Source organism: Scyliorhinus torazame, chromosome 9 (genome assembly GCF_047496885.1).
Source record: "Scyliorhinus torazame isolate Kashiwa2021f chromosome 9, sScyTor2.1, whole genome shotgun sequence".
NCBI classification, from domain to species: domain Eukaryota; kingdom Metazoa; phylum Chordata; class Chondrichthyes; order Carcharhiniformes; family Scyliorhinidae; genus Scyliorhinus; species Scyliorhinus torazame.
The window spans coordinates 46741211-46766511 of NC_092715.1; the positions used below are offsets into that span (position 1 = coordinate 46741211).

Below are 25301 nucleotides of genomic sequence, written 5' to 3' on the forward strand. Positions count from 1 at the left end.
CCCGCCTTTATAACATCACCCGACTCTGCTCTTTTTCCAACTCCTCTGTGTAAAACCTTCTTGTCATCTCTAGACATGTCCATTCTGTGGTGATATGCATCAATGTAAATGCATGTAGGTTAGCTAGACACGAGAGAGCACCAGAGACATCACACACACACACACACTCAACCAATAGATCAGTTAGAGAGGACACGACCAATGGACATTCACGATACACACAGAGGTGACACTACCACAGGGGGGCATTACACCAACCCATATATAAGGACACCACACACATGGTCTGCCTCTTTCCAGTGGAGACAGTCAGTGAGTAGAGACACAGGGTTGATTCAATATTACACCCACCACGTGGATTGCAGCAGCTGGTTAGTCAGTCTGGGTAGCTATAGTAGGATTAGCAGTAGTGTCGAACCGAGTATAGAAGTGTAAATAGTTTGATAAACATGTTGAAGTTATCTCCACGTCTGAACCTTCCTTTGTCAAGTGCACCACAAGGAAGCCGCTTATGTTACACCTAGAACATAACAAATCACATTCCAACACACTTCTGCCTGCGCTCCCACATTCTCCCTTCTGTAAATTTCAGGTCATCCAAACCTCTGCTGCCTGTGTCTTTACTTGCACCAAGTCCTGTTCATCCATTACCCCTGCGCTCTCTGATCCACATCGGTTTCTGGTAAAGTAACGATTTAAAAAATTTCTCATCCTTGTTTCCAAATCTCTCCCTGGCCTCGGCCCTCCCAACCTCGGTAAACCTTCTCCAGTCCCATAACATTCTTAGATATCTGTGCCCCTCTAATTCTGGGCTTCCCAATTTTAATTACTCCCCGATTGACAGCTATGTCTTTCGCAGTCTGGGTCCAAAGCTCTGGAATTCCCTTCCTAAACCACTGCGTCTGTCAACCTCGATTTCCTTCTTTAAGACACTCCTTTAAACTGACCCCTTTGACCAATAACCCCGTCAGTGTCAAGTTCTGCTTCTTGTGCTCCAGCCTTGGGGCATTTTATTGTTAAAGGCGGTACACAAATACAACATGTTATTGTTATTTGCAATTATTGTTTTGGCCAGTGTTCTCTCCCCCCATCTTATCCACTTCTCGTGTGAAATCTAACTTGGCTTCTTGCTGAAGAAACATATCAGCATTGGTGAGTCCAAAGTGTGACTGTCAGTAGACTATTCCAGCAGGGAGGGTGTCACAGATAGGATTCATTGGCCCTTATCTGATGCCTGGCATTGAAGAAAGAGCATTACTTGTAATTATACAGTTCCATCTATGACCTCAGGGCACCACTAAACACTGTACAAAGAACAAAGAAAATTACAGCAAAGGAACAGGGCTTGCGGCCCTCCCAGCCTGCGCCGATCCAGATCCTTTATCTAAACCTGTCACCTATTTTCCAAGGATCTACTTCCCTCTGTTCCCCGCCAGTTCATATATCTGTCTAGATGCATCTTAAATGATGCTATTGTGCCCGCCTCTACCACCTCCGCCTGCAAAGCTTTCCAGGCACCCACCACCCTCTGCGTAAAAAACTTTCCACGCACATCTCCCTTAAACTTTCCCGCTCTCACCTTGAAATTGTGACCCCTTGTAATTGACACCTCCACTCTTGGAAAAAGCTTGTTGCTATCCACCCTCTCATAATTTCTGTAGACCTCAGTCAGGTCCCCCCTCAACCTCCATCTTTCCAACGAAAACAATCCTAATCTACCCAACCTTACTTCATAGCTAGCACCCGCCATACCAGGCAACATCCTAGTGAACCTCCTCTGCACCCTCTCTAAAGCATTCACATCCTTCTGGTAATGTGGTGACCAGAACTGCACGCAGTATTCCAAATGTGGCCTAACCAAAGTCCTATACAACTGTAACATGACCTGCCGAGTCTTGTACTCAATACCCCGTCCGATGAAGGCAAGCATGCTGTATGCCTTCTTGACCACTCTATTGACCTGCGTTGCCACCTTCAGGGTACAATGGACCTGAACTCCCAGATCTCTCTGTACATCAATTTTCCCCAGGACTCTTCCATTGACCGTATAGTCCGCTCTTGAATTAGATCTTCCAAAATGCATCACCTCGCATTTGCCTAGATTGAACTCCATCTGCCTTTCTCTGTCCAACTCTCCAATCTATTTATATTTTGCTGTATTCTCTGACAGTCCTCCTCGCTATCTGCAACTGCACCAATCTTAGTATCATCTGCAAACTTGCTAATCAGACCACCTATACCTTCATCCAGATCATTTATGTATATCACAAACAACAGTGGTCCGAGCACGGATCCCTGTGGAACACCACTAGTCACCTTTCTCCATTTTGAGACACTCCCTTCCACCACTACTCTCTGTCTCCTGTTGCCCAGACAGTTCTTCATCCATCTAGCTAGTACACCCTGAACCCCATACGACTTCACTTTTTCCATCAACCTGCCATGGGAAACTTTGTCAAATGCCTTACTGAAGTCCATGTATATGACATCTACAGCCCTTCCCTCATCAATTAATGTTGTCACTTCCTCAAAGAATTCTATTAGGTTTGTAAGACATGACCTTCCCTGCACAAAACCATGCTGCCTATCACTGATAAGTCTATTTTCTTCCAAATGTGAATAGATCCTATCCCTCAGTATCTTCTCCAACAGCTTGCCTACCACTGACGTCAAGCTCACAGGTCTATAATTCCCTGGATTATCCCTGCTACCCTTCTTAAACAAAGGGACAACATTAGCAATTATCCAGTCCTCCGGGACCTCACCCGTGCTCAAGGATGCTGCAAAGATATCTGTTAAGGCCCCAGCTATTTCGTCCCTTGCTTCTCTCAGTAACCTGGGAAAGATCCCATCCGGACCTGGGGACTTTTCCACCTTAATGCCTTTTAGAATACCCAAAACGTCCCCCTTTCTTATGCCGACTTGACCTAGAGTATTTAAACATCCATCCTTAGCCTCAACATCCGTCATGTCATACAAAATGGCAAAAATTAGTGGGAGACGAGAGGACTGGGAAGTCTTTAGGGGACAATAGAAAGCTACTAAAAAAGCTATGAAGAAGAGTAAGGTAGACTATGAAAGTAAACTTGCTCAGAACATAAAAGCAGATAGTAAAAGCTTCTACAAATATATAAGACAAAAAAGAGTGGCTAAGGTAAATATTGGTCCTTTGGAAGATGAGAAGGGAGATTTAATAATAGGAGACGGGGAAATGGCTGAGGAGCTGAACAGGTTTTTTGGGTCAGTCTTCACAGTAGAAGACACAAATAACATGCCAGTGACTGATGGAAATAAAGATATGATAGGTGAGGACCTTGAGATGATTGTAATCAATAAGGAGGCAGTATTGGGCAAGCTAATGGGGCTAAAGGTAGACAAGTCTCCTGGCCCTGATGGGATGCATCCCAGAGTATTAAAAGAGATGGCGAGGAAAATTGTAAACGCACTAGTGATAATTTATCAAAATTCACTAGACTCTGGGGTGTTCCCAGAGGATTGGAAAGTAGCAAACGTGACACCACTGTTTAAAAAAGGAGGTCGGCAGAAAGTGGGTAATTATAGGCCGGTAAGCCTAACTTCGGTTGTAGGAAAATGCTGTAATCTATCATTAAGGAGGAAATAGCGGGGCACCTGGAGGGAAATTGTCCCATTGGACAGACGCAGCATGGGTTCATAAAGGGTAGGTCGTGTCTGACTAATTTGGTAGAATTTTTTGAGGACGTTACCAGTGCAGTAGATAACGGGGAGCCAATGGATGTGGTATATCTGGATTTCCAGAAAGCTTTTGACAAGGTGCCACATAAAAGGTTGCTGCATAAACTAAAGATGCATGGCATTGAGGGTAAAGTGGTAGCATGGGTAGAGGATTGGTTAACTAACAGAAAGCAGAGAGTGGGAATAAATGGGTGTTTCTCTGGTTGGCAACCTGTAACTAGTAGGGTCCCTCAAGGATCAGTGTTGGGCCCGCAGTTGTTCACAATTTACATAGATGATTTGGAGTTGGGGACCAAGTGCAATGTGTCAAAGTTTGCAGACGACACTAAGATGAGTGGGAAAGCTAAATGTGCAGAGGATACCGGAAGTCTGCAGAAGGATTTGGATAGGTTAGGTGAATGGGCTAGGGTTTGGCAGATGGAATTCAATGTTGCCAACCATTGAGGCTATCCATTTTGGGAGGAATAACAGCAGAATGGATTATTATTTAAACGGTAAGATGTTAAAACATGCTGCTGTGCAGAGGGACCTGGGTGTGCTGGTGCACGAGTCGCAAAAAGTTGGTGTGCAGGTGCAACAGGTGATTAAGAAGGCTAATCGAGTTTTGTCTTTCATTGCTAGAGGGATGGAGTTCAAGACTAGTGAGGTTATGCTGCAATTGTATAGGGTGTTGGTGAGGCCGCAGCTGGAGTATTGTGTTCAGTTTTGGTCTCCTTACCTGAGAAAGGACATATTGGCACTGGAGGGAGTGCAGAGGAGATTCACTAGGTTGATCCCAGAGTTGAGGGGATTAGATTATGACGAGAGGTTGAGTAGACTGGGACTGTACTCATTGGAGTTTAGAAGGATGCGGGGGGATCTTATTGAAACATATAAAATTATGAAGGGAATAGATAGGATAGATGCGGGAAGGTTGTTTCCACTGGTCGGGGAAAGCAGAACTAGGGGGCATAGCCTCAAAATAAGGGGAAGTAGATTTAGGACCGAGTTTAGGAGGAACCTCTTCACCCAAAGGGTTGTGAATCTCTGGAATTCCTTGCCCAGTGAAGCAGTTGAGGCTCCTTCTTTAAACGTTTTTAAGAAAAAGATAGATACCTTTCTAAAGAATAAAGGGATTCGGGGATATGGTGTACGGGCCGGAGAGTGGAGCTGAGTCCACAAAGATCAGCCATGATCTCATTGAATGGTGGAGCAGGCTCGAGGGGCCAGGTGGCCTACTCCTGCTCCTAGTTCTTATGTTCTTATGTCCCTCTCCTTGGTGAATACCGATGCAAAGTACTCATTAAGAATCTCACCCACTTCCTCTGACTCTACGCATAAATTCCCTCTTTTGTCTTTGAGTGGGCCAATCCTTTATCTAGGTACCCTCTTGCTCCTTATATACGAATAAAAGGCTTTGGGATTTTCCTTAACCCTGTTAGCCAAAGAAATTTCATGACCCCTTTTAGCACTCTTTATTGCGTGTTTGAGATTTATCCTACTTTCCCGATATTCCTCCAAAGCTTCATCAGATTTAAGTTGCCTAGATCTTATGTATGCTTCCTTTTTCATCTTAGCTAGTCTCACAATTCCACTCGTCATCCATGGTTCCCTAATCTTGCCATTTCTATCCCTCATTTTCACAGGGACATGTCTGTCCTGCACTCTAATCAACCTCTCCTGAAAAGACTCCCACATTTCAAATGTGGATTTACCCTTAAAGAGCTGCTCCCAATCCACATTCCCTAGCACCTGCTGAATTTTGTTATACTTGGCCTTTCCCCAATTTAGCACTCTTTCTTTAGGACCACTCTTGTCTTTGTCCATGAGTATTCTAAAACTTACGGAATTGTGATCACTATTCCCAAAGTAATCACCGACTGAAACTTTAACCACCTGGCCGGGATCATTCCCCAATACCAGGTCCAGTATGGCCCCTTCCCGAGTTGGACTATTTACATGCTGCTCTAAAAAACTCTCCTGGATGCTCCTTACAAATTCTGCTCCGTCTACGCCTCCAACACTACATGAGTCCCATTCAATGTTGGGGAAGTTAAAATCTCCCATCACGACCACTCTATTGCTCCTACATTTTTCTATAATCTGTCTACATATTTGTACCTCTACTTCACGCTCACTTTTGGGAGTCCTGTAGTAAAGTCCCAACAATGTTAGTGCACCCTTCCTATTCCTTAGCTCTACCCAAATTGCCTCAGTGCTCGAATCCTCCATCGTGCCCTCCTTAATCATAGCTGTGATATCATCTCTGACCAGTAATGCAACTCCTCCACCCCTTTTACCTCCCTCTCTATCCCTCAAGCAGCATCTATACCCTGGGATATGTAGTTGCCAGTCTTGCCCTTCCCTCAACCATGTCTCCGTAATACCAATAACATCATATTCCCAGGTACTAATCCAAGCCCTAAGTTCATCTGCCTTACCTGCGACACTTCTCGCATTGAAACAAATGCACCTCAGACCACCTGTCCCTTTGCGTTCATCATCTCTTCCCTGTCTACGCTTCCCCTTAGTCACATTGAGTTTATTATCTAGTACCTTACTGGCTTTAGTTGCTGCCTTTTTACTGACCTCTAACTTCCTAATCTGGTTCCCATCCCCCTGCCACATTAGTTTAAAACCTACCCCACAGTGTTAGCAAAAGCACCACCTCGGACATTGGTTCCAGTCCTGCCCAGGTGTAGACCATCCGATTTGTAATGGTACCACCGCCCCCAGAACCAGTTCCAATGTCCCAAAAATCTGAACCCCTCCCTCCTGCGCCATCTCTCAAACCACGTATTCATTCTGACTATTCTTGAATTTCTACTCTGACTATCTCGTGGCACTGGTAGCAATCCTGAGATTACTACCTTTGAGGTCCTACTTTTTAACTTATCTCTTAACTTCCTAAATTCTGATTGTAGGACCACATCCCGTTTTTTACCTATATCGTTGGTGCCTATATGCACCACGACAACTGGCTGTTCACCCTCCCCCTTCAGTATGTCCTGCAGCCGATCTGAGACATCCCTGACCCGTGCACCCGGGAGGCAACATACCATTCAATGAAGCCCTAATTGAAGGGTTGTCATTGTTGCAATCCAGGAAACGTGGCAGCCAATTTCCAAACAGCAAGATTTTACAAACACAAGTGAGATAAATGACCTGATAATCTATTTAAGTGAAGTTAGTTAAGTGATAAATATCAACCAGGCTACCCGAGAGAACACTTCTCCTCAAAATAGTTACTTTACGTTCACCAGAAGGGGTAGACTTGGCTTAATGTCTCATCAGAAATACGGCATCTCAGACTGTGCAGCACTCTCTCTGTATTGCATGGACAGCTAGCTAGATGTGTTCAATTTCCTCATCTGGGACTTTCACCTGCCTATGAAGGGGCGAATGAGGATCAGCCCCCAGTTTCTATTCGCACTTCGACCAAAGGGATCACAAAATAGAGATCAAGAGATATTCCGCTCTGCAGCCCACAGGCAAATTGTATACGCTGGATTAGACACAGCACTGCTGCCTCACAGCACCAGGGACAGGGTTCAATTCAGGCCTTGGGTGACGGTCTGTGTGAAGTTTGCACATTATCCCTGTGTCTGCATGGGTTTCATCCGGGTGCTCCGGTTTCCTCCCAAAGTCCAAAGATGCCCAGGTTAGGTGGATTGGCCACTCTAAATTGCCCCTTAGAATCCAAACAATGTGCAGGTTTGGTGAGGTTACGAGGATAGGGTGGAGGAGTGCGCCTGTGGTGGTTGCTCTTTCAGAGGGTTGGTGCCATATGGGCCGAACCCGATGGACCGAATGGCCTCCTTCTGCACTGTAGGGATTTTATGGATTCTATTCTCAGATTCAGAGAGCAGGAGTCATCCCAGAGACTGTCGTGTTAATCACCCAGGGGTAACACGGACTGCAACTGGATGCAGTTGTACTTGAAAGTAGACTCCAAACTTCGGTGTTGGTTCAATACGCTTTATTGAACTTGTTAAGCAGTGCACACAGTTCGCTGTGGGTTTGACACTCTACTAATCTAAGCGTGCTTACTGTAACGAATTAGACCAGACTAGCTCTGAGCCACGTGTAGAAGGTGCTAACTGATATATACACCCTGACTGTCACTCCAGTTGTTACCAGTGGAAAGGGGCAGAGTGTTGATGCCTCGTGTGTTTTATAGTGGGAGACCACCTTCTAGTGTTCTGCCTGGTGATTGGTTGTGTTCTGTCCTCTGTGTTGATTGGCTGTACTGAGTGTCTGTCACTGCCTGTCTGTATCTCAGTAAGAAGTCTTACAACACCAGGTTAAAGTCCAACAGGTTTGTTTCGATGTCACTAGCTTTTGGAGCGCTGCTCCTTCCTCAGGTTGATGGTGACAGACCCACATTTAGCTTTGACAACGTGTGTGGTGAAATAGCCTGCTCATGTTGGAGGCTCGGATTTGAATGATGACCACATGTGTGCAAGCCACCCAGGCAATCACCGGATGACAAAAAGTATACCCCAAGCAAGAGGGGGGGTGGGGAAGGAGAAAGTCAAAGCATGCAACAACAACTTGTATTTATATAGCACTGTAAGCATAGTAAACTGCCCAGGGAAAGGAGCATCATCAGGCAAAATTTGACACCGAGTCTGATAAGGAGACATTTTGGGCAAAATACCAATAATGATGGAGCATCTTAAAGTCAGGAAGGTAAGGAACAAGGAAAGGAGGCTTGGGAGTGGGGGCCAGAAATCTGCACTTTGGGGCATGGCTGTCAATAGCGGAGCAATGCAAACCAGGGATCTGCAATTGAGGAAAGACGAGAGATTTAAAGAGAAAGTTCCTTTGGTTGAATAGATTTTGGGGGGGGTCCTCAAAGGGTTGTTAAATAAATCAGAAACCGCAGCAAATCACCATAGCAACTGTTGCAGAACAACAGCCAAAATAAAATCCAAGTTAAAAGTCTGAGCTGTGCAGTGTCACTGTTTGAAAGCGTGAAGTTGCACCGCAGACTGATATTTGGCTGTTTTCTATTTGTTTCACTTGATTAGGTCTCCCAAGCAATCAGTTAAGGTATTCCTACATTGCAAATCTGTGACAGCTGATGTTTGATTTGCAGTTAATTATAGCAGTTGATTTTCATAATTTATGAGTCTCGCTGTCAGACCCCATTTAGCATTCAAGGCTCTAGATAATGCTGAGTGGTGTAGGGTGATATGACCAGGGCAATGAACCAATTAACAGGCAGAGTTAACGTTAAGTCAGCCAAGATTGCTGCTGGAATGAAACTCTGCTGAGGATTGTTTTGGTGTGCAAATGAGAAGGTGAACTAGATTATAGCTATTTCCAACATTCTCACCCACTCGCTTCTCTAACCTCCGAGTCCCCATTCTCCTGATTTTCACACAGCATCACTGAAATCAGCCGTTCCTTATTTTTTGGAATGACAAATGTTCAATTAAACTTTCAATTCAGGAGGTTTATAATTTGAACTTTCTCTCACTCTTAATTTCGATATTTGAGTTATGAGGGCACATGCACTAGTGGTCAGGGAGCCCGGGCTTGCTGTGCGCCCAGCGACTCGGACACCTGCCAGTGGTGAATTAGGTACAGAATGCCTGATATACCCAGGGACATGGTCAGATACCATAAGGAACTCCAGGGAAGGATATTCAGCACTCTTTGTCATAGACTTAGGGAGCGATTTTGCCACCACAGGAGCCGGGCGCGATGGGTGAACCGCATTAGAGCCCCAAATTCGACACCGCGCCAGGTGCGAACCTCGCACATTTCACCCAATTCGCGGTGCCTGGCGAGATCTGGATCATGCCGTTTATCACTGGTTTCCACACTCGTGGAAAAGGCGTGATGGCACCTCGGGGAGGCCTCACAGGCCTTTTGAGTCTCCTGGGTGGTCGGGGACAAGCAGGATAGTACCCTGGTACTCCCCCTGCCACCTGGGAACCTTGGCATTGACAACCTGGCACCCTGGTGTGCCAACCTGGCACTGCCAAGGTGGCTGGTTGGAATTGCGAGGGTGCCCAGCTAGCAGTTTCAAGATGCCCATGTTCCAGGTTCATACGGCCACGGGTCAGGGTCCAGGCGGCCAGGCCCATGAAAGGGGGATGAGGGGGGTTTGAGGGGGCTGAAGAAAGTTTGGGAGGGGTGAAGGGGGAGCTCCTGAAAGGGGAGGTGTAGAGATCGGGACAGCCTTTCAAATGGCGTCCGATCTGTGAGGAGCTGGTCCTGCTGGCGAGCTCAGCTACGCAGTGCAGGAAAACGTCTTAAGTGCGGCCTCATGGGGAGAAACTCCCCAAGACCCAAGAAAACGACTTAAGTGCCATTAAATAGCCTATCATTCTTGGCACTGCAGCAACCGAGAGACACCCTCCAAATGCACCCAAAACCATACTTAGAAATTCTTCCAGTGAATCATGCCCTTAGCAATGTATTGCCAGAGACCCCAGGCACATGAGATTAGCGACTCAGAAATATGTACTGTCAGAGTGCCCAGCACATTCTGTCAACATGAGGAGATATCAGGGCAGATAACTATAAGCTTGGTTCAAGAAGTAGGGTTCAAGAAGTGTTTTAATTAAAGAAAGAAAGGCGGGAACTCTCAAACTTAGAGCCCACACAACTGAAGGCACAGCCGCCAATGGTGGAGCGATAAAAATAAAAGATTTTCAAGAGGCTCAAACGGGAAGAGTGCTGATATCTGAAGGGAATTAGGAGCAGGAGTAAGTCATTTAGCCCCTTGAGCCAGCTCTGCCATTTGATAAGATCATGGCTGATCTGAATGTGACCTCAACCCCGCTATCCTACCTGCCTCCCCATAACCTTGCCTTGCTTGATAATGAAAAATCTAACTCAGCCTTGGATATATTTGATGACTAAGCCTCCACTGCTCTCTGGTGAAGAGGATTTCAATGATCAATGACTCTATTCCTCCTTATCTCAGTCTTAAAATAAAGGCCTCTAATTTTTAAACTGTGTCCATGGGTTCTTAATTTCCCCCACAAAGGGAAACATCCTTAGTATCAACGATGTCAAGTCCCCTCAGGATCTTAGAAGTTTCAATAAGATCGCCTCTCGTTCGCATAAACTCTAATGAACTCTAACCCAACATGCTCAATCTTTCCTCATAACTCCTTCATTCCAGGAACCAGTTCAGTGAACCATCTCTTAACTGCTCTTGGTGCAATTATATCCTTTTATAGGTAAGGAGACCAAACTGTACACAGTCCTCCAGATGTGGTCTTACACAGGTCCTGCACAGCTGCAGTAATACTTCCCTACTTTTATACTCAATTCTGCTCGCAAGAAACACCAACATTTAATTTGCCTTCCTGAACATTTGCTACACCTATGTATTAATGTACTGGATACCCAGATCCCTCTGTACTGAGGAGTACTGCAGGCCCTCTCCATTCAACTAATATACTGCTATTCTATGCTTCCTGTCAAAGTGGACATGCTCACATTTTCTTATATTACCTTCCACCTGCAAAGGTTTTGTCCACTCATTTACAAAGAACAATACAACACAGGAACAGGCCCTTCGGCCCTCCAAGCCTGCACCGACGATTTAGTCCATCTAAATCCCCTTTAGAGCCTTTGTATCCTCTTGATGACACACTTTCTTACCCATCTGTCATCAGCAGATTAAACTAACATATATTTGACCCTTTCATCTAAGTCATTGATATGGATTGTAAATAATTGAGGCCCCAGCATTGATCCCTGTGGCACTCCACTTGTTACTGTTGTTGTCTTGTCTGAAATTGACCAATTTATCCCTATCCTCTGCTTTTTCTAGCTAACTAATCTTCTACCCATGCTAATATGTTATCCCCGACACCACAAGCCGTGAGTTATGGAATATCTCCTCAAATACTTGCCACTGTTTCTCTTCTGTCCTACTTTTAACCTATTTTCCCAGTTCACTTTAACCAATTCTTGCCTCATACCCTTATAATTGCCTTTACGTAATTTCAAAACACTAGTCTTTGACTCACACTTCTCACCTTCAAACTGAACGTTAAATTCACGCATGTTATGATCACTGTTGCCTAGAGATTCCTTAACTATGAGGTAATTAATTAATCTTGGCTCATTGCGCATTTCAAGGTCAGAATTAGCCCGACTCCTGGAACATACTGCTCTCGCAAATTGTCCCGAATATGGACCGGGATTCTCCGGTATCTGGCGGGCGGGCCGTACTGGCGCCGAGGAGTGGCGTGAGCCACTCCGGCGTCGGGCCTCCCAGAAAGTGCGGAATCCTCCACACCTTCAGGGGCTAGGCCGACACCGGGGGGTTGGCACTGCTGCAATCGGCGCCGAAGGGCCTCTGCTGGCCGGCGCGAGTTGGCACATGCGTGGGAGCGCCAGCGTGTTCTGGCATGATCCCAGTGCATGTGCAGGGGGGTTCTTCTCTGCGCCTGCCATGGCGGACCATTACCGCGGCCGGTGCGGAGGGAAAGAGTGCCCCACGGCACAGGCCCGCCTGCAGATCGGTGGGCCCCGATCGCGGACCACGCCACTGTGGGGGCCTCCCCCGGGCCAGATCCCCCCACGCCCCCCCCCCCCCCCCCCCCCCCCCCCGAGGACTCTGCAGGCCGCCTGCAGAGCCAGGTCCCGCTGGTAAGGACCTTGTTTGATTTACGCTGGCGGGACTGGCGGAAATCCACTCGGCCCATCGTGGAGCAGAGAATCGCCGGGGGGGGCGGTCACTGCCAACAGCCCCCTACCGGCGCGATGCGATACCCGCTCCCGCCGAAAAACCGACGCCGGAGAATCCGGCAGCCGGCATCGGGATGGGATTCACGCCTTGCCACCCCCGCCCCCATTATTTCTTCATGTCTACTCTGTCATACAGTGTAACCACTATCGGGGGGGCTATAAACTACTACCACAAGTGACATCTAACCTTTGCTACTTTTTATCGCCACTCAAACTGATTCTACATCTTGATCGTCATCTCTCACTACGAATCTCATTAGAGGGCTGTAGGACTGGGGAAGATTGGAGAGCTAGAGACAGGTGAGGTCATGGAGAGATTTGAAAACAAGAGTTTAAAAGTCTAAAGTCAAGGGATTACTTAGCTGGGAATCAGTGCAGGCCAGTGAGCACAAGGGACATTTGGATTGGATTTGTTTCTTGTCACGTGCCCCAAGGTGCAGTGAAAAGTATTTTTTTGCGAACAGCTCAACAGATCATTAAGTACATGAAAAGAAAAGAAAAGAAAATACATAATAGGGCAACACAAGGTACACAATGTAACTGCATAAACACCGGCATCGGATGAAGCATACAGGGGTGTCGTGTTAATCAGGTCAGCCCATAAGAGGGTCATTTAGGAGTCTGGTAACATCGGGGGAAGAAGCTGTTTTTGAGTCTGTTCGTGCGTGTTCTCAGACTTTTGTATCTCCTGCCCGATGGAAGAAGTTGGAAGAGTGAGTAAGCCGGGTGGAAGGGTTCTTTGATTATGCTGCCCGCTTTCCCCAGGCAGCGGGAGGTGTAGATGGAGTCAGTGGATGGGTGGTGGATTCGTGTGATGGACTGGGCGGTGTTCACGACTTTCAGAAGTTTCTTGCGGTGTTGGGCTGAGCAGTTATCACACCAGGCTGTGATGCAGCCCGATAGGATGCTTTCTATGGTGCATCTGTAAAAGTTGGTGAGAGTTAATGTGGACATGCCGAATTTCCTTAGTTTTTTGAGGAAATATCGACGCTGTTGTGTTTTCTTGGCGTTAGCATCGTCGTGAGTGGACCAGGACAGAGTTTTGGAGATGTGTACCCCTAGGAATCTGAAGCTAGTAACCATCTCCACCTCTGCTCGGTTGATGCTGACAGGGGTGTGTACAGTATTTGCTTCCTGAAGTCAGTGACCAGCTCTTCAGTTTTGCTGGCATTGAGGGAGAGATTGTTGTCGTGCCACTCCACTAGGTTCTCTAACTCCCGCCTGTATTCTGAGTCATCGTTCTTCGAGATCCGGACCACTATGGTCGTATCGTCAGCAAACATGTAGATGGAGTTGGAACCAAATTTTGACATGAGTGAACAAAACATGGTGCAAGTTAGGACTTAAGCGGTAGAGGTTTGGATGACCTCTAGGCTATGAAGAGGCCAAAATGGGAAACCAGCCAGGAGGGGGTGAGAAAAATAATGTAAACTACTGACTTTATGCTACCAGATAAGATTAATTGATTCTTGCCTGAGATCCTCCCCTTGAACAACCGCAGCATCTGGCCCACTGCCCAAAATGTTTAGACACAAAATTATTCTATTAAAGCCTGGATTCAGGCTGCTGCTGGATGTGCTGAAAAAGAGGTAGGGGCTCAGAATGGTTAAAAAGACATTTTTTTAAATGAAGGGACGCATGCTGCAAGCAAAACTAAAAGAGTTTCTGACAAGCAGTCTCTGGTTGTTCTATCATCACTCTAATGGGCTGGAACACTATGAGTAGGGAACATTCTTTTAAATGGTCAGATACAGATCTCAGCCTTCAATCCTCCTCCCTGCTCTTTCATAACAGGTGTCATCACTAATGCAGTTTGGCTGAAGCCCTGAAGCATTGTTTAAGTAGGTTTCGAGGAGTTGAGACAAAGGGCCGGCTATCAGTTTTCACACCTTTCATGCCCATCCCAATTCTCCACCGATTGTCCGTAAGCTCTTCGTAAAGCATTCTCCCAACCCCCAACATTTTCTATACCTGCCAGCTTGTTTTTCTTTGCCACCTGAATGGAAGTGACAGGGGCTTGAGGTGACAAAAGCAGGGCTGAGCTGTACGGTGCGTGTGAATGGCTGTGGAATGTAGCAGACAAAAGAACGACCTTGATCACCTCACACCATAAGCTTAACAAGATACCTCTGTGTGATGCTTGATGGAATCCAAAACCGGTGTGTGTGTGTGTGTATGTGTTTATTTGCCTCAGGATGAGAGAAGGGGGGAAAAAAAGCTCACTTCCACTATTATTCCCATGACAGGGGCAAATTTCTCCCTGAGGGAATTGGGAATCTGTGAGCCTGCCACTCGACGTGGGCTGGCGTTCTGTTCGGAGATGGGGCTCCCCCACCGAGGATATTCCGTGAACACAGGATCAGATGCCGACACAGAAAACGAAGGAGTGATGTCCCCGGAGCACGCCATGAGGCTCTGGGGCAGGGGAGTCAAATCCGGACGCAGTTCCTGCCTATCCAGCCGTTCCAACTCAGCCCTCACACTAACCGACACGGAGCACGAAAACAACAAGTCAGACAGTGAGAATGGTGAGTTCAGAAGCTTCTTTAAAATTCCAAGTACACTTGCTCACAGTTTTCGCTCTCTCTCTCTTTCTCAACCCTCACAGGAACAAATCTTTTTCCATATTTTTCCATGGATGTCATGTCCTTGAGTACTGTCATTGCACCAGATCAATATGGAACAACCAGATGAGCTGCATAATGCCAGGGACCTCCATTGTGATCTTGGATATATCTTTGAGATGGAGCATTGTCGAAATGATGATTAATTTACCTCACAAATTCTCTGATGGCATTACTGACAGCCTGGGCTGAGGGACCAGGAACTGCTGGGAGATTAATGAGGATTTGATGGGTTTGGTTTTAAAGTGGGGAGGGCAGTAGGCAGGGGAGAAGGTAGCTAGATTTATATCCGTGCATGCCACCTGTGTACTCGCAGCAGAGATGTGCAACACATGGTGATAAAATGATCCCCTGGGCATTCCTCAAATCAAAGGTATCTTTGTATATTCCTCATCAAGGAAACACAGCAGAAATGTGCAGATTCTTGTGAATGGACGAGTAACCACAGAGGACAGTTTATTAATGATGCAGGCGGGCAGAGGATGGGGGTGATTCAAAGTTGGAGTGCAAATTCATCATGATTAAAAAGCAGAGGTAATGCATGTGATTGAAGTAGTGTTCCATTAGGAGCTGAATGCCTTTTAAAATGTGTGTCTCGAGGACTGTGAGGAGCAGATGTTAGAACAGCTTCTGAAGGTCATTCAACTGAGTACCTGCTTTGATCCACGGCACATGTCTTCACCTGTGAAGGTGTTTTAACATTAAAGTGGTACGACTAACTCCTAATACTGGAGCCGGTGTACAGTTGACACCAACATCAAAGTGAAAAGGCAATTTGTCTGACAGCACTGAAGGCTATCCGAAGTCTGACCTGCCACAGGGTAAGTCAAAACTCCCCTCAGCAGCTGTGTCAACCTCCTAGGCCTGTTATTTGGCATCAGTGTACTTAACTATCCAATGCTGATGCACAGGACTTAACAATCAAATTTTTTTAAAAATTCTAATTAAGGGGCAATTTAGCGTGGCCAATCGGCCTACCCTCCACATCTTTGGGTTGTGGGGGCGAAACCCACGCAAACATATGGAGAATGTGCAAACACCACATGGACAGTGACCCAGCACCGGGATTGAACCTGGGACCTCGGCACCATGAGGCAACCTCACTTCGCGTTTGGACACCACAGGGCAACTTTAGCGTGATCAATCCACTGGACAGTGGTAGGAACCCAGAGTGCCCGGAGGAAACCCACACAGACAAGTGGAGTACGGGCAGACTCCGCACAGACAGTGACCCAAGCCGAGAATCAAACCTGGAACCCTGGAGCTGTGAAACAACAGTGCTAACCACTGTGCTTCCCAGCGTGAAACTCGCATTTCAAAGCGAATGGAGTATAGAAATAGGGTAGTCTTGTTAAAACTGTGCAAGGCACTAGTTAGACCACACCTGGAATACTGTGAACATTTTTGGTCCCCTTATCTAAGAGCAAATATAATGGCATTGGAGGCAGTCCAGAGAAGGTTCACTAGATGGATCCCGGGTATGGAGTCATTTTCCTCTGAGAGGTTGAGTAGATTGGGCCTGTACTCATTGGAGTTTAGAAGAATGAGAGGTGACCTTATTGAGACATACAGGATTCTCAAGGGGCTTGACAAGGTAAATTTCTTAACTATTAAACCATGGTATATTTCTTCATCCAGCAAAGCTGTGAGAAATGTTCCCTTTCCAGCCATCTAAACCAGCAGTTTCTAGCAGGGCTGTGACAGCTGCCTTCCCTCTCACTACCCATCTTCAACAGCAATCGAATTAGATAAACTAAAACTTAAAAGCTTTTCTACTTTTCAAGGCCCCAGTTGCTAAGCAACCACTGCTGGTTTATTTATTCTTCACACCGTAGTCCTCTCTAAGCACAATAGAAACACAGGTGGAACTTAACCAACCCCCCTTCATACAAACACCTTTGTCCAGCATGCATCTAACTTCCAAGCACAGAAACCTTAAATTAAACCTGCTTAAAACCATACCATCTTTCCAATGTTTACCAATACGAATATAAATCCCTTACAACTACCTGTATTTTCCTGACACTTCCCCCTTTGAAAGAAAGAAATTGTCATAAACTTAAAGATTTCTTTACACTGGGGTTACATTCACTTTAGCAACATAGAAAATAGAAGCAGGATGAGGCCATTTGGCCCTTCGAGCCTACTCCTCCATTCATTATGATCATCAAGTTCAACACCTTGATCCCATCTTCCCCCTATATCCCTTGATCCCTTTAGCCCCATATATAGCTACACAAAATTAATATAACCTCAAGAGCTATATTTACAGAAATTTAACATCACAAATCTATCCACATAATTTATTACATCATACAACTACAGTATCCTTCATTCACAATTGCACATCATAAGGGCAGCATGGTGGCGCACTGGTTAGCACTGCTGCCACATGGCGGCGAGGACCCGGGATCGATCCCGGCCCCGGGTCACTGACCGTGTCTGTGTGGGTCTCACCCCCACAATCAAAAAGATATGCAGAATAATTGAATTGGCCATGTTAAATTGCCCCTTAATTGGAAAAAATATACAATTGGGTACTCTAAATTTATATTAAAAAAACACGTCATATTATGCAAGTACAATGATTTAACCAAAACAAAGACAAATAGCTTTAACAGCATCGTCAGAATCTAGAGATGGTACATTATCATACTCAGGTCTTGTGTTTCTTTTTCTTTGGTGGATAGGGTGGAAGTGAGGGCTTAAGTGGGTCGGTGCAGACTCGATGGGCCGAATGGCCTCCTTCTGCACTCTATGTTCTATGTTCTGATTTCCAATTTTCAACTCAGAAAATAATATTGTGTTTAAGTCTACAAAGCAATTGTCCTTTTTGTCACTTGTAGGCATAGTTCCATTCTCAAACCCACTTTCCAAATTAACATATGGTAAACACACAATACGATTTAACACAGCCAAAATTTAATTTGGTACATCAGCATCTTGGAAGAATTGTGCTCATCAATTATAGATTATTATTCCAGGCCTCTGTGCCACTAATCCAGTAACATAGTCACCATGATACTAAACGGCAAGACAGAAAGATTACCCGAGTAAATGATCACCCTGTTTTAAACACTCCTGCCTAATCAAGGCCAAGATTTCACCAAATCAGACAACATGTGAGCAATGACATTTTTTGTTAGATTTTTGCATTGGTTTTGCCCCATTCATGTTGAGATAGAATTTGTCTTCATGACTTCCTGTATGTGACACCCTCCATAAAACATTGACAGTTTAATTCTCCAACTGTATAAAACAGTAGCTTGCATTTATATTGAGCCTTTAATTTAGCAAAATGTCTCGAGGTCTTTCACAAGTGCAATAATCAACTGGAATTTGACACTGAACCATGATGTGTTGGGTGCTCTGGATCCGTGGAACACATACAGGCCACCAACACTTAAAATAGTACAATATTATTTTATTAAGTTAGAAACTGTTGAACATACTTTCACTGTGGGTTAACACGATGTTAGATTAAACATATGCCTGTCCTAACCAGTCTATGCACTCAGCACATGGTGAAGAACTGTGCTGTACGTTGTAAGCTCTGTCCTACTGAGAGGCTGCATCCCGAATGAACGGGAACTCTGATGCCCCCTGTCTTTATAGTGAGTGTGCTCTAACGGGTGATTGGCTGTGGTGTTGTGTATGTTGATTGGTCTTGCTGTGTGTCCATCAGTGTGTGTGTATCTGCACCATGATATACTGGTGTATATTATGACATCCCCCCTTTTATAAAAAAATGTATGTGTGTGGCAATAAATAATGCGTGGTGAGAATGTTCCTAACTACGTGTGGGGTGCGAAGACATATTTACAGGACTACGTACATGAGAACGAAGCTATTTACATGGGAAGGTGCCTGGTGCAGAGAAGCAGTATGCAACAAGAGTAACAAGATCAACACTATATACAAACCAGGGAAACGATCAAACAAAACAACGAAACAATTCAGAGAGTCCATAAATTCGAATAGTTCATAAATTAATCTCTGAGGTGGGCAACGAATTCTGGTTGCCCCTTAAGGGTGGGTCAAGAGCTGCCGATTCAGGAGCGGGCTGGACTGCGTCAAAGTCAGGGGGAGGCAGAGTGACAGGGAGCTCTGCATAGTCCGTGGCAGGGTCAGCAGGAGGGCGAGGCGACACTGGAGGATCACGTGGCGAGCGTGGAACGAGACAAAGGGCGCGTTGATTGCGGTGCAGAATAGAGCCATCCGGTAGACGAACCAGGAACGAGCGGGGGGCCACCTGCCGAAGGACAACAGCGATTGCAGACCAGCCACCATCCGGAAGATGGACGCAGACATTGTCATCTGGAGCCAGAGCAGAGAGATCAGCTGCACGGGAGTCATGAGCCGCCTTGTGCTGTGCACGAGACAGCTACATCCGGCGAAGGACCGGAACGTGGTCGAGGTCTGGGACGTGGATGGACGGCATTGGGTTGTGATGTGGGTGGTGCATTTATAAATTCTCTTTTCTCTCTGATGCCACACCCCATTTTCTGACAGACCAAGTAGATAATTACAGAATGGAAGATCAAAATGAGTTAAAAAAATTAGGTTGATATTGAACAATCTGTTTTCTCTTCTTTGTTTCTGATGAAGATGTTTAAATGCTGAATGCTAATGACTTAATTGATGAAGTGGGGAGGGAGTTACTGCATTATGACAGGGTGAGGAAGTTACATCAATTACACATACAGTTGAAATGACAGAATCAATAAAGTGTCTTAGATTAATGGTGGAGTCTCCACTGATATTAATTCAGCTCCCTTACTCTGCTGAGCTATATCATTGCTACCACTTTGTTTAATATCATTAATATTCACCGTTTAGACAGAAATTTCGAAGAAAGTCAACAATATGCGGATTTCAAAGGGGCAACTGGAGAGGTGAGGGTGGTTGAAAATGAAGCACTTCCATTTTATAATAATCTTAATTGTCACAAGTGGGCTTACATTAACACTGCAATGAAGTTACTGTGAAAAGCCCGTAGTCGCCACATTCCGGCGACTGTTCAGGTACACCGAGGGAGAATTCAGCATGTCCAAATTACTTAACCCTTTCGGCACTTGGAGGAAACCGGAGCACCCGGAGGAAACCCACACAGACACGGGGAGAACAAGTGCAGGCTCCGTACAGACAGTGACCCAAGCGGGAATCGAACCTGGGACCCTGCCTCTGTGAAGCAATTGTGCTAACCACTGTGCTACCGTTACTTGAAGGCAAGCTATTGCTGAGAGATGTATGCTACATCTTGGCATATAATAGTTCCAATCTCTGGACACTGCAGCTATGGGATTCGACACTCACAATTCCACAAATCTGAGGAGCTGCCTTCAGGTCTTGAATTAAATGCAAAGGTTTGTAGCCTGCCAACAGTAACAGTCACACTGCTGAATTGCCAAGCAATATCCATCTCCCACAAGAGAAGATCTAACCCTCTCGTCATTGAATTACATTCAATGGCATTACCATCGCTGAATCCCCCACTATCAACATTCTGGGGGTTACCATTGATCAGAAACTGAACTTGACTAGCCATATAAATACCGTGGCTACCAGAGCAAGTCAGAGGCTGGCAATTTTGCAGTGAGTAACTCACCTCCTGTCTATCCAAAGTCTGTGCACCATCAACAAGGCACATGTCACGAGTGTGACGGAACACTCTCCACTTGCCTGGGTGAGTGCAGCTTGAATAATGCTACAAAGCTTGACACCATCCAGGACAAAGCAGCCTGCTTGATTGGCACCCAGTCCACCACCTTAAACATTCACTTCCTCCACCGCTAATGCACCATAACAGCAGTGTGTACCATCTCCCAAATCTACTGCAACTCACCAAGGCTCCTTCAACAGCACCTTCCAAACCTTCAACCTCAACCATCAAAGGACAAGAGCAGCAGATTATGAGAACATCACCACCAGGAAGTTCCCCTCCAGACCATTCACCATCCTGACTTGGAATTATTCTGCCATTCCTTCACAGTGGCTGGGTTAAAATCCTACCTTCCTCACAGCACTGAGGGTCCACTTACACCAGATGAACAGAAGAGGTTCAAGAAGGCAGCTCACAGGGCAGCCCGGTGGCGCCGAGGTCCCAGGTTCGATCCCGGCTCTGGGTCACTGTCCGTGTGGAGTTTGCACATTCTCCCCGTGTTTGCGTGGGTTTCGCCCCCACAATCCAAAGATGTGCAGGGGAGATGGATTGGCCACACTAAATTGCCCCTTAATTGGAAAAAATGAATTGGTTACTCTAAATTTATGAAGAAAAGAAGGCAGCTCACCATAACCTTTCCAAGAGCAATTAGGGATGGGCAATGAATGCTAGTCTAACCAGCAATGATCACAGCCCATGAAATAATTTTGTTTTTAAATTCCCTTTCAGCAGTTGTGAATCGTGACCTGAACCCTAATTAGACGCAGTGTAAGAAAGAGATCTAAAGAGTGTGGCGCATGAAAGTTGCAGATTTCTCTCATCACTTGATCACGTAATATCAAACAGACGTCCTTTGACCTTCATTCAGATAAATGCTCAGGTGCCCTCTCAGAAATTGACTAATTCCAAATCAATCCACTACTTACCAGCTTGTCCAAGAAAGGTTGCAGTTGTTGTTTGATGATTATATTTGAACAAAAAGCTCCCCTAATTACTGAGTGGGTGAGAAAAGAACTTGCATTCCTCAGGGATCTTTCACAAATTCCCAACACCCTTCACAGTGAATGAAGTACTTCTATAATTGCTCTCAGGTATCCAGTGCAATGGGCATTACTTAATCCCCGACATTCCTCACTCCATGTCGAGAGCAGCAGTCCCGAGTGCTTAAAACAAGCACTGGAAGTAGTGTTCCATATCTGACCGAGTTACACCTTTGTAATGTTGGGGTGCGCAGTGACCAGCCTGCACACTGTGCCCGACAAACAGCAACGACTGAAAGAGACAGCACCTCCTATGATTTGCTAGTCCTTCAGTATCCCACTGAAGGGACAGCTGAAGCTATGTGCTCAAGTCTTAGGAAGGAGCACATACATCCACACTTTCATTATCTTTAAAATATCCCCATTCGTATTCAAGTGGATGTCATCCCATCCTTGCTGGTGAGAATTCAAACAGTCAAAGAAGTGTTTAGGAACCCATTCACCATCCCTCCCCACCTGTAAAACCTGGCAGGGGATGGTTGAAAGATTCTGGCCTCTAAGCGGCGGCATGGTAGTACAGTGGTTAGCACTGTTGCTTCATAGCACCAGGGACCCAGGTTCGATTCCCGGCTTGGGTCACTGTCTGTGCGGAGTCTGCACGTTCTCTCCGTGTCTGTGTGGGTTTCCTTGGGGTACTCTGGTTTCCTCCCACTGTCCAGTGGATAGGTCACGCTAAAATTGCCCTGCAGTGTCTAAAAGTTAAGTGGAGTTGCCTCTCGGCGCCGAGGTCACAGTTTCAATCCCAGCCCTGGGTCACTGTCCTTGTGGAGTTTGCACATTCTCCCGGTGTTTGTGTGGGTTTCGACCCCACAACCCAAAGATGTCAGGGTCGGCAGATTGGCCACGCTAAATTGCCCCTTAATTGAAAAAATAAATCCAGTACTCTAAATTTTTTTTTAAAGTTAAGTGGGGTTGCGGGGTTACAGGGATAGGATGGAGGTGTGGGCTTAGGTATGGTGCTCTTTCAGGGGCCGGTGTAGACGCGATGGGCTGAATGGCGTCCTTCTGCACTGTAAGTTCTATGATTCTATAACTACATTACTGTTCATTTGCCTGTGTCCCAAGCTGTTCTTCCCAATGGAATGCAGAATTCTGATTCAGGATCTATCTGCCAATGAGACAGTAGTGGTATGAACACCCCTTTCTGAATCTCAATATGCAAGCAGGGCAACGTAACAGTTAATGAACATAAGTGCAAATAGGAAAGCATAGCCTGGGCTTTGCAGGCCCGAATTAGCAGGACTCAGGGACCATGGGTGGGGCCTATATCCCTTCATCTAGATGTACGTGTGAAGAAATGGCAAGATATCAAAGGGGTGCCTATGGCCCGTGGACTTGCACAGCAAAGTACACATTGACAAAATAGAAGTAACGGGAAAGAACAAAAATAATGTCAGTAACAGCTGCGTTTGGTAATTATTGGATAGATAATCCCAGGAATGCATGTTTTGACCACTATTGCTTGCAGGTGGAACTTCTGCCAGTGTAGAGACCAAACACAAATAGAACACTTACTTCTTTGTGACGATATATGTGTGTAAGCTAAGATAAAGTGGTCATAGTCCTAGATGCCCATCGGCTGCTTTCCTTTTGAGGGGAACAGCTGATTGGTGGTGATTTAACCTGAGGATCACCACACCTCAGGCGAGGGCAAGATTGGGAAGGCGGAGCCTTCATGAATAATCTCAACCGGTACGGGAATGTATGTGTAAACCGTTAACAAATCTAATCTCACCATTCAGACAATGGTTATGCATTTAATTCTTGCACTTTTCAACTGCATTTCAACTTCCTTGACTAGAATACAGTTCTATAATTGCTCCCTGTTATACGATGCAATGGGCTTTACTAAATCCCAGACACTCCTCGCTCCATGTCGAGAACAGCCATCCCAAGTGCTTAAAACAAGCACTGGAAGTAGTGTTCTGAAGGAGTTGCTGCAATGTTTTTAAGCATTGCTTACACCTGAACCTGTCATAGGAAATGCTAGTTACAAGTTGCAGTCTTTGAATCTCAGCTCACCATGTAGAATCAGCATTGTCTGGTACTGGGCGATTTACAGCAGATATTTAGGATGCATCATAATGGCTACAGATCAATGTTGTTTCACTGGGCCTTAGTCTGTGCGCCGTCATGTCAGTGTGGTCTCTTCCACATTGCAGTTGGATGCCTTTTGATTCCCACTCCCTTTTCCCTCAGGGTAACCGGCTAGTGTCTGGAGGCACTGCTTTAGTCTGTTTCTTTCATGGGATTGAATTGAAATTGTGAAGGATCTTCTGTGCTGTCCTGCACTGCTTGAATTTTTAAGCTAAAATCTGCCTTTAGTCTTTCCGCTTCACTGCTCCAGTGCTTCTTTTCATTTTCAGGCTTGCACCCAACAGGCTCTAAGCCTGGGCCGATTCAAAGGTGGCTTATCAAAAACTTCCTTCACGTTTTAGCCATTGGAAATTGCTCCTGCACATAATAATAATAATCGCTTATTGTCACAAGTAGGCTTCAAAGAGTTGTGAACACCGCCCAGTCCATCACACGAACCTGCCTCCCATCCATTGACTCCATCTACACCTCCCACTGCCTGGGGAAAGCGGGCAGCATAATCAAAGATCCCTCCCACCCGGCTTACTCACTCTTCCAACTTCTTCCATTGGGCAGGAGATACAGAAGTCTGAGAACACGCACGAACAGACTCAAAAACAGCTTCTTCCCCACTGTCACCAGACTCCTAAATGACCCTCTTATGGACTGACCTCATTAACACTACACCCTGTATGCTTCATCCGATGCCGGTGCTTATGTAGTTACATTGTATATGTTGTGTTGCCCTATTATGTATTTTCTTTTCTTCCCTTTTCTTTCCATGTATTTAATGATCTGTTGAGCTGCTCGCAGAAAAATACTTTTCACTGTACCCCGGTACACGTGACAATAGACAAATCCAATCCAATCCAATCCAATGAAGTGACTGTCAAAAGCCCCTAGTCACCACATTCCGGCGCCTGTTCAGGGAGGCCGGTACGGGAATTGATCCCGTGTTGCTGGCCGTGTTCTGCATTACAAGCCAGCTGTTTAGCCCACTGTACAGAATCAGCCCCGGCCTGGATTGGCCTGGATTTAAGTAAAAATAAATCTTCCTGGTCTTGGACATTTTTAACAATCAGACAGCTAGAAAGAACAGACAGGCCGGTATCCTTATGGCTCAGAAGAAAGGTGTTACCCTACCAGCAAGCTCCCAGTAACGATGACCGACCGCTTGTACTTTTCCATCAGTTTTCAATTCTTTTTCAGTTTTCTAGTTATTGGCTGGGTTCATTACTTTTTGCTATATATTCTTACCTGTCTCCCCTAGCCTGTGAACAAAATGAGACAGTAAAGGCTTTCATAATTCTTGCATTTCATGTCCCTCAATCCTTAGATTGCCCAAAGGCCACCGTTTGCTCCACAGACTGATCACAATCGCCTGTGCCTGTTCTGCCAAAATATGGGCCCTGGTGTTTTCTTTTACAGCATCATTTCTTTGTACTTTTCTTCACATAAGGTTTCACAGCCTTGTTACAGTAC

General features: G+C 45.8%; 1 protein-coding gene across 25 annotated transcripts in view; it reads left to right on the top strand.

Annotated features, from left to right (window-relative positions):
• LOC140429166 (teneurin-3) overlaps positions 1 to 25301 on the top strand; it is a 3593949-nt gene that overhangs the window by 2911005 nt on the left and 657643 nt on the right. For 21 of the 25 annotated variants that reach the window (XM_072515817.1, XM_072515806.1, XM_072515811.1 and 18 more), the window contains one exon: positions 14664 to 14945. The exons of the other annotated variants lie outside the window; for them this stretch is intronic. In XM_072515817.1, the coding sequence (XP_072371918.1) occupies positions 14664 to 14945 (282 nt within the window). The remainder of the gene's footprint in view (positions 1 to 14663; positions 14946 to 25301) is intronic. 25 annotated transcript variants of the gene reach the window in all.